This window comes from Chenopodium quinoa, unplaced genomic scaffold (assembly GCF_001683475.1).
Source record: "Chenopodium quinoa cultivar QQ74 unplaced genomic scaffold, ASM168347v1, whole genome shotgun sequence".
In the NCBI taxonomy this organism is placed as follows: domain Eukaryota; kingdom Viridiplantae; phylum Streptophyta; class Magnoliopsida; order Caryophyllales; family Amaranthaceae; genus Chenopodium; species Chenopodium quinoa.
In genome coordinates, this window is record NW_018744704.1 from 1791359 (window position 1) to 1802091 (window position 10733).

At 41.8% G+C, this 10733-nt stretch overlaps 1 protein-coding gene across 1 annotated transcript; it reads left to right on the forward strand.

Annotated features, from left to right (window-relative positions):
- Positions 1–5379: 5379 nt before the first annotated feature.
- Positions 5380–6806, forward strand: LOC110702849. Its single transcript, XM_021880592.1, has 3 exons — positions 5380–5463; positions 5631–5837; positions 6132–6806. Exons 1-3 carry the CDS (start codon positions 5380–5382, stop codon positions 6804–6806), a joined length of 966 nt encoding a protein of 321 aa, XP_021736284.1.
- The last annotated feature ends 3927 nt before the right edge of the window (positions 6807–10733 follow it).

Here is a 10733-nt window from a genome sequence, read left to right on the forward strand (position 1 = left end):
AGAAGATAAATGCAAATTTTTGAATCCGTTGCAAAGGATAAACTCTCTTGAAAAGATAACTTTGTTCCGTTAGATCCATTAAATGCGTGTTTATAAATTGATGGATAGAGGTCTCCTCAAGTCTGAAGCTTCAAGATAATTTCAAAGTTGAAAATCTAGGGTTTTGCTTTGCAAAAATTGGGGAAACCAAATTGGCATTGGTGAAGCGCAATTTAAGCTGGGGTTTTGTGGTGGTGGAGTCAAGCTTTGAAAATTCTCTTTACCCTGGTACATTGTTGCTCTCTTTGTTTCTCTAATTTCATTGTTTTTGTTATTTTCTATTACGAAATTCGTTTCAATTATGGTAAGAATCAAGCATATTGCTAAAAAAAATGTCATAGACGCTTAAATAGGAACTTGAGAGTAAATCAAGGTAAGATGGGGAAAGCCGATGAGGACAAAGTTAGCCAAATTACTAAGGCTGAGTTGAAAGAACTAAGGGTGATGGCAGGGTTCCTTGAGTCTGCTGTACTAATTGTACTTGGACCTGAGAATAGGCCACAGCTTTGTAGTGAGGATAACATTGTCTTCTATGAGTTCCCTTTTAGGAACAGATTTACCTATCCTTTTTCCCCTTTGTCCAAGCAAGTTTTGGAGACTTTCAACCTAATTTCAAGCCAACTGATGCATGCAATTTAGAGGGTAATGAATAGGCTAGATAAAATTACAGCTAATTGGGAGAAGAAGATGAATGTAGCTGATTTTCTCAGGTGCTATGAATTAAGGAAAAAGGATCTAGATAGGGTAACTGTTTACGAGAGAGCTTTAGTCAATCATCCTCCAGTTATTGGGTATAAAACTCAAGATCGAACATGGAAGACAAGATTTTTCTTTGTCATAAAAGATTCTTTAGGGGAATCTGGAAGGTGGATAAGAAGCGGCTGGCATAAAGGTAGTCATTCAATCTTATGTGTAATTGACCTTTGGATGAGGTATATTAGCTAAGGGTTTTACTTTGATTCTTATGCCTGATAGAACTTTTGGTGACCAACCTATTCCATCTGTAGCTGCTGGTATGTCTATGGCTTCAGGTATACTTTTGAGACTTAGTTGTTTCTGTGAAACTTTGGACATGGAACTAAGATTAACTGACTTTGGCTGTACCAGGAAAGAGTGCTAACGTGATATCTCGGGAAGAAGCCCTTAATCGCATTAAGAGAAAAAGTAGGAGTGATTCTCAAGGTGGGTCAGCAGATACCACAGTTCAACAGATTAGGGAAAGCCCTTCCAAGACTCTATCTAACCTGGAGATGCCTATGCCTTCTAAGGTCATCGTACTAGGTCTAATGCCCCCATTGATCTAGTCGTTATACCAGATACTTATGATGCTAGCTTTTCTACTGATTTCTTAGCTGATGAGGGAACTGGTAATAGAATATGGCCAGCTGCTCAGAAACTTTTGTTTCCAGCAGCTGAAAAGCGTCTGGCTAGCAAGGATGGTACCTCTGTTTTAGCAGATGGGGCTCAGCTGGTGTTACAGGTTTGTTAGCTTGCTCTAAGTGTTTGGTTGATACTTTATGGTTGTGCATATTTTTGACTTGGGTTTTTCTGTGAAACAGGGCCTTCAGAATATTTTGTATTCCAGGTGTCACATGAAAGATGTTGAAATTAAAGGAAGTTGTTAAGAGCTGAGAAGGCCAAAAAAGATATGCAAGTCTAGAGGGATGCATCTAATCAAAAGGTGAAAGATCTTAACATTACCATGGAGAGACAACAGAAGAGGTTTGAGGAAGACATGAAGAAGAAAGAGGAAAGTATGCAGGAAAAAGAGGAGGATCTGAAGAAAAAGGAAGAAGAGATGACACAGCTGTATGCCAAGATAGTGAATCTAGAAGATGAGAACAAGAACATTGGAGCATTGGCTACTGTGAAGATCAAGGCTTATATAGCTAATGGTTTCTTGTTGAACAAATATGATGGTGAACCAGGAAAGAAAAAGCTTTGACAGCTCGTGGATGACTACCTATCTGTTGGTTCTATTAAGGACTTAGCTTATGAGGATCCCAAGGTCGATGAGCTTGACCCTGAGAAGTCCACTATTGATTCTTCTCCAGGTCACAATGTTGAGGATCCAGCTAAGGGTACTGAAGAGGGAAAAGATGGGCTTCAGGCTTCAGGCTTAGCTTAGATTCTTTTTTCTACGTTTGTTTTAGTTCTGAAACGTTTGCTTTTGGTATCTTTGAACTTGTATTTTTTACTTTGCTCATCGGAGTAAAGGTTTTATGCTTTTGACTTTGAACTCTACATGCTAGGTATCTCTGAATAACGTAGGCTTTGACTTTTACCTTCGTTGCACTTTGAGCTCTTCTTTTGATCACTTTTAATTTTTGCTTTGGATTCTTTTGGTATCTGGCGTCTGGGCCCGTGGTTCATTTGCGTCTTTGGCAGGTTGAAGCTGTACCTACATTACAAGGTTTAGGGGTGGCCGTTGGCTAGTGGCCGTTAGCATAGCCAACGTCCCTTCGATGCTTAAGTCAGTACGAGTTGTGATAAAATAAACAAAGACAAATTGACAAAGTTTGAGATTACTCTTTATTTTTGCTTCATCTTTGTTCCTTTGTATTCCTAGGTTCCACCTGATACTTAGGTTCTCTTCTTTGATCCTGCAAAACAACAGGTTAGGGCTGACCGTTGGTGTTGCCACCAACGACCCTCCAATGCCTAAGTTAGTACTAATCTTACGGAGATAGAAGCAGTGAATGAAAAATATTTTTGTGTTTTTCTTCTTCACTTTTTTTTTTTTTTTAAAAAAAAAAAATCTGGGAATAAATTAAAGGAATTATTAGAAATAACTTTTGAAACAACATTAGAAATAACTTAGAAATGATAAGGTTTCAAGTGAGCTGCGTTCCAACTTCTGGATACCAGCTTACCCTCTGGTGTGGCTAACCTGTACGCCCCTTTGCCAACTACTCTGTCAATCTGATATGGACCTTCCCAGGTTGCCTCTAGTTTACCTGCATTGAGTTCTCTGGTGTTTTGGAATAATTTTCGTAGAACCCAATCTCCTTCTTTGAATATCCTGGCTTTTACATTCTTGTTGAAGCTTCTTGCCACCATTTGCTGATAGGTAGCCATCCTTATGTATGCCAGATCTCTTCGCTCTTCAATGGTATCTAGATCATATGACAGCTCCTCATTGTTGCGTTTTGGGGTCAGCAGGCCATACCTGGCTGTTGGAGTGGTGACTTCTGCAGGTAATACTGCTTCGCATCCATATACCAGGGAGAAGGGAGTTAGAACTGTGGCTGTCCTTGGTGTGGTTCTGTTAGCCCATAGGATCCTTGGCAATTCTTCTGCCCATTTGCTCTTTTTTTCTTTTAGCTTCTTCTTCAAAGAGCTGTTGATTACTTTGTTGCTAGATTCAGCTTGTCCATTTGCTTGTGGATATCTGGGCGTTGAGGTAACGAGAGTGATGTTCCATTTATCGCAGAAATGTCTGGTTGGGGCACTTATGAATTGGGATCCGTTATCGCAAATAATTTCAGATGGTACACCGAATCTGCAAATTATGTTAGTCCAGATGAAGTTGATAACTTCTTTGTCCTTCATCTGTTGGAATGCATCTGTTTCTATCTACTTAGAAAAGTAATCTGTTAGAGCCAACATATATATAGACCTTTTGAGCTAGGGCAGGGGGCAGCTTGCCAACTATGTCCATGCCCTATCTCATAAAAGGCCATGGTGTCAAAGTAGGATGGAGAGGTTTAGAGGGTTTGTGAGTGATACTTGAGTGACGTTGGTAGTTGTCACATTTACTTACATACCTGTGTGCATCATTACGCAGTGTTGGCCAGTAATAGCCATAAGTTATTATCCTGTTAGCTAGAGTTCTTCCACCTAAATGAGCTCCACATTCTCCATCGTGAAAGTCCTTGAGTATTCGTTCGTATCTGTCCTCTTCAATGCAGCATTGTAAGACGTCTCTGGTTGATTTTTTTGAAAAGAACACCTCGTATGATCATGTACTTGGATGCTTTGAATCTGAGCGCTCTTGCTTCAGCTTTGTTTTCAAGTAGGGTGTCATGTTCTAGGTAATTGAAGATAGGTTGTGTATGGGATAGCTTCGGCAGAGCTCTTCCCATGCTCCTCACCTCAGGGCAGAAGAACGTTTCCAGTCAGCAAGAGCTGGCCTGAGTGCCTCAGACCACCTTTTGAGGGGCTACTTGTATAGGGTATCTCCCCTGAGCTTCCTTGTGCTCCTAGCATTACTTGAGGGGTGCGCACTCAGGCTAGTCCACTCCAGGGCAAGGAAAAACCCTCAAGGGGGCTCAGCCTCACGGCCGATCCCAGAGGGCTCCATCTCAAAGTTAGGGATAATCTCCCAAGGGTTTAGCACAAGGGCTGGCCTCAGCAGGCTCCAGCCTACACCACCAAGAATAGAACAACTATAAATAGTAACCCAAGTACTAGAAAAAGGGGTTACAAACACATTCATCTTTTATCACTTACCCATTATTATCCAATACCTTACTAACTTAAGCATCGGAAAGGGGTTCCTCGAAACCACCCCGAGGGCATAACCACTATTCATTGTGCAGGTAATCCCAGCCAGCACCCAGGACCAGTCACTAGCTAGGCTTCGAAAATACACCCGAAACAATTGGTGCTAGAAGGAGGGGGAGTTCCGACACCTTAGCTCAACCAGTAAGCTTGTTCGAGGTTGGGAAAGCCGCCATGACGGGGTAAAAACCAGATCTAGCGATTAAAACACCAATAGCTGACAGTATCCGAACACCACAAAATAAATCTAATCTCGCAAAAGCAACCGCAAAATCAACTCCGACCAATACCCATAACCCAAATCATGCTGGAGCTTCTTCTAGCATCACCAAAAAACACTAATGGAGCTCATAAACCGGTCGGACCAGCTCAAACAGTTCGATTTGGAATGCCATACACGAGCCAAAACAATGAGGTGATTACTCAAATGCCGACGGGAAAGTTCCAGACATTGCAAATACCAGAGATACTGCAAAACTTGTCCCAGTGCAGCAAGGATCAATTGGCTGCCATGACGGTTATGTTGAAATCCTTTGGAAAAGGATCGAGCTCCACTCGTCCGTAGACATCTACTGGGTAGACTCCCATCAGGTCATCCGTACACAGTCTGACCCTAGAGCAGAAGGAGTTGGAAGCCTTGAGGAAGAAGGTGAAAAAGTTGGAGGCCAGAAACTTGAATAGAGAATGGAGCTCGAGGGAGTCAGACGAAGCTCCCGCTGGCAACCCGCGCAGCAAATCCCCTACCCACAGCCAGTGTCCGAGCCTGCATTCCAAGAAGGCAAAGATCATGGTGATCTCTAAGGACTCACCTTCTACAAGGAAATTCTAGAGGAATCGATGGAGAAAATCAAGATGCCTTCATGCAAGTACAATGGGACAACAACCCCTAAGAATCATTTGTCTGCCTTTGAGAGTCATATGGTCTTATACACCAGGACATACTCAGTCTGGTGTAAAGCATTTCCCCCAAACCTGGAAGGATTGGTTGCGGAATGATATCGTTCGCTGGAGAAAAGGTCAATTTACTCGTACAATGGCTTGAAGAGACTATTCATGGATCATTTTATCACACTAATTGACTGTACCAGCATGACAATAGAACTGATGTCGCTCAAGGCAAGACTGAATCACTCAGGGATTTCATTACTCGGTTAAATAAAGAGGCAACGTCAATTCCCAACATGAGCCAGGAGGTGGTGTTGTTAGCAATGCAGAGCAGCCTCCTCCCAGGGTTGGCATTCAAAGAGTACATGGGCAGGAAGAATCTGAAAACACTAGTAGAGGCCTTGGGTAAGGTCCATATTTTCATTAAGGGGGACGAAACGGACAGAACCATGTTGGCCAGAAGGTCAGCCTCTGCCAAATCAAGCAGAAGGGCAGAGCTTGGTCGGGCAGAGGCAGCTGGCAAAGCGGAACCTAACTTTGTTGGGTACGGAAGGGCGGACCAGCAGAGGAGAGATAATGAAAAGTCCTCAGGCTGGAGGAGACAGGGCAGAGAAAAATTACAGGGCAGATACGAACAATACACCTCGCTAACTCACAGCCGATCTCACATCTTCAATGTGAACAAATATGATGATAAGTGACAGAGACCACCAAGGGTGACTACCAGTAATCTAGATCCAAAGAAACGATGTGACTTTCACAGAGATAAGGGTCACACGACTGAGGAATGCATTCACCTCAAAAATAGCATTGAAGACCTCATCAAAAGGGGGTATCTAAGTCAATTTAAGCAATACTCTAGGCAGGATAGTAGGGGTGAAAGGAGTAAACAGGAAAAGAAAGACAAAGAAAAGAGAGAGCTAGGAGACGTGTTGGTGATTAGCGGTGGGCCTATGCATGGAGGAACAGTTAGTAGGGCTAGAGCTGACCTCAGAGACATGGTGCATCAGGTAAACTACAATGAGTGCAGAAAGTGGCCACCACCATCACCTCCTCAGCCAAAGGTAGTGTTTGACGAGCAAGATCAATACGGAGTCATATACCCACATGATGACCTTCTGGTAGTCGCAATAATAATTGCAAATTGGAAAGTCAGAAAAGTTCTAGTGGATGGAAGAAGCTCAGCTAACATCATGTTCATAGAAGCCTTTTGCCAAATGCATCAACACAACAAAGACCTCAAAAGGGTGAACTATGAAGTCACAAGGTTTGATGGCTTAGGAATGATACCAGAGGGGATAATAGAATTATCAGTCCAAGTGGGAGAAGGAGCTCAGGCCAGGAATGTGAGAGCAGAATTCCTTGCCATTAACTCCTAATCTCCGTACAACTTGATAATGGCCAGACCCCTCATCCACAAGATAATTGGAGTAGTGTCCACGCTGCACTTAGCATTAGCATATGCTAGCAACAGAGGCTGCTTAAGCAAATTGAGGGGCTGCTAGAAAATGGCTAGGCAGTGTTACATTAGTTCTCTGAAAAACCCAGTGAAATATGGTTCCCTGCTCAAAGCCCCAGAAGAGACCGCAAGAGAGGAAAAACTATCCAGGAAGAGGAAAAGGCAGGAGTATAAAGAAGAAAAGGAAAAGCAGAAGCTGGCCATGGAAAATTTTGAGCCTGAGAGGGAAGATGTAGCCCGTCTAAGCCCAGAGGGGGAGCATGAGGTAGTTGCATTAGTCGAAGGAGATGAGTCTAGGACAGTGAAGATTGGGAAAGACATCGAGCCTAATGTTAGAGTTAACTTGATAGCGTTGCTCAGGAAGAACACAGATGTGTTCGCATTCTCAGCGGACGAAATGCCAGGTTCGATCCAAAAATCATGGAACACCGTTTGAACACCAAAGAAGACTCGAGGCCAGTGAAGCAAAAGCTGAGAAATTTCTGCAGAAAAAAGTAAGGCCATCCCAGAGGAAGTGGATAAGCTCTTGGCTGCGAAATTCATAGAACCTTGTGACTACCCAAATGGCTAGCAAATGTGGTAATGGTTAAAAAGGCCAACGGGCAACGGAGGATGTGTGTAGACTTCACAGACCTAAATCGGGCCTGCCTAAAAGACTGCTATCCTCTGCCTAGAACAGATCAGATGGTAAACTCAATGAGCGGGCGCGTACTCCTGAATTTTATGGATGCCTTCTCGGGTTACCATCAGATCAGCTTGTACGAACCAGACAGAAAGAAAGCAGCCTTCATCACTGACGGGGGAGTATTCAACTATGTTGCAATGCCTTTTTGGCCAGAAGAATTGATATACGTGTTTTATACTATAATTTTCCCCGATTTTATTGAATGGATTTGTATGATTTTGAGCTCTACGGAGCCATTTCTCGCTAACAATCTCTTCTTTAGTGTGTTCGATCCGTTTTGTTAAGTTTTACAGGAATACGAAGTTTTCCTAGACGATCGGACGTTTTTTGGTTGGATATAGAGAAGTTGTTGGATGAGAAGTGCAGTTTCTCTTCTTCGCCCGGGCAGACCGGGCAAAGTCCGCCCGACTTGGCATGGATTGCCCGGGAAAACCTATGAAGAGTTCACAGAAAGAAGCCCAACTTTGATCAGTGTAACGCGCGCCCGATTGGGCAGGATTCGCCCCGTCAGACCGGGCGATGAAGAAATCAAAGTATGAAGAATGCAGTTCTGGAAGTGTGTTACGCGCTCCCGACTGGGCGAGGTTCGCCCGGTCTGACTGGGAAAAGAAGGAAAAGTGCCGTACTTTACGCAGCCTTCCTCCGCCCGATCGGGCGAGGTCCGCCCGGTCTGACCGGGAAACATTCAAGATTGTGCGGTTTTTGAAATTTTATCTTTTGGGGGTATAAATACCCTTGGTAATTAACATTTAAGCAGTTAGTTTTTCATTAGCTTTCTCCTTAAGCCGTAGAAACTCTCAAGAACCCTAGTTCACATTCTTTAAGCACTTTCAATCTTTAATTCTAGTATTGTTGATTATTCTTCAAGAATTCAAGTTCTTCAATTGGAGTATTTGGTATTTATTTTATTTCTCTCTTATATTCATTGTTCTTTAAATATGTTTTCTTTATTGTTTCTTGATCTTGATATTGATTTTGATTTCATTATCATGTGTGAGTAGTTTTCTTAATCCGGGATCTTGCTAAGCCCGATTATGATTGATGTATAAAGTAGATCTTTAAATTCCCCAATAATAATCCCAATTGACATGCTTAATTGATTGTGTTCATGCCAATGCTAGATTAGGGATAATTAGTATTGTTATTATCCCATTGTTATTAGATCAACGGAAGTTGGGTGATAACGGGATTAGATTATTTCAATTAAGGGTTTGACGATCATCACGGAAGTAGATGATTGAACAATTAGGAATATAGGCATGGTGTTTAATGTCCCTTATTCGCATGACCACCACGGAAGTAGGTTTGATTGTTGATTTGGGAAGCCATTGATAACTCGGAAGAGACCTTTGGTATTATCTAGGGATTGCTTTTCTTTTTGTCAATTGATTTATATATTGGGGGTAGATTTATTAGTTATCGATTATAATCGTGGTGATGCTTGATCTTGGATGTCTTAGCCTATTGATTACATCTTTGATAGTTTAATTGTGTTATTTAATATCTTAGTTGATTATTATCATCCATTATTGATTGGTCACGTGCTTAGTGATTACTTGAGTCTGATTAATTGAGTGAACCATAGTCTCTTGAGATTTGATCCTTACTTGCCCTGCTACATAGTTAGAGGGAATAGTTAGGTTATTTTTGTTAGGTACGCGACACCGCTACCAAGAATGCAGGGGCAACGTTCCAAAAAACCATGGACAAGGTCTTCGCTCACCAGAGAGGGAGGAATGTGGAAGTATATGTAGATGATTCCATAGTAAAAAGTTGGACAGCGCACAACCACGTCTCTGACTTGGAAGAAACATTTAGCACATTGAACAAATACCACATAAAGTTGAACCCAAAGAAATGCGTATTTGAAGTGATAACGGGCAAGTTCTTAGGTTTCTTGGTGAGCGAAAGGGGGATCGTTGCAAACTTAGAGAAAATACAAGCTGTCTTAAGCCTTCTAGAGCCTAAGAGCGTCAAAGACGTTATGAGGTTGACAGGTGTAGGGAATTTTATCTCGCCCTACTGTTGGTGTCATGTGTTAAGATGACCCTGGCTATCATGGGAAAATGATGTAAAGGAGCCGGCAATGAGTTTGAGGAACAGAACTCATAACCATTCATAAAAATGAATAGGTTACACCCCATTCATGATCTAGGTGATCAATCTCCATTAGTGGTCTTGAACCAGTAAGGATTCGGGGATGAGGGTACGAATTCGTTTTACATCGACCGAATTCGCCCATATTGGCCTCTACTTGATTCTTGCGATCATGTTATACATTATCGATTGATTCACACAACAAATTAATCCTGAACCCTAAATCTAAACCTAAATTACTAAATCTAGGTGAGTTTAAATATTAATGCACACGAAAACCTAGATACTTAGGTGACCACTTCATGTTAATCAAATTAAGCTATCATGATTATTAAGTTATTTGATTAAGCGTGATTGCATTTACAGATTTCCTCTATTAATCCTAGAATAATGGCGTGAAGCATAGAGCATTACAACGAGTATATCAAAGCAATAAAATCATGCATAGAAATAAACCTAAACATGCATACTAATGATCACGCATCAACACGAGTAGGATGCAATATGAGTTAGTATGATCCCAACATGATACTACGGAATAAAAAAAAACACCTAGCATGCTACTATGTACAAAGAAAAGGATAAGAATTCTCACCTTGAATGCGTTGTCTTATTGCTAACATACACCGCAAATGAAATCGTTAGCATTGACAATTAAAAAAATCTTAAAATAAATTAATGAAAGCCGAAAATAATTAGAATAAATTAATTTAAGTTATGAGAACCCTCAGGTACAAACCTTCTATGTCGTGGTTTAAGAGTCCTTGATGATAGGCTTTGATTGCAAGGTGTACGAGTGTGAGGTGCTATGGTGAGAAATGGGCAGCGGTTCAGCAGAGAATTGGCAGCGATTCTGGATCAAAGGCAACGGTTCACAGCTGAGGTGAACTAATGCAAGAAAGAAAGGGCAGCGGTTTTGCGGAAAAGAGCTGCGGATGTGTCTAAATAGGCTGCGGTTTTGCGATAAAGAGAGCTGCAAATGCAGCTGCTTTGCGATTTATGTGGATATCTTAGAGGTTCGTGACTAAAGAAAAAGAGAGAAGAGAGAAGACTTGTCAATACAAG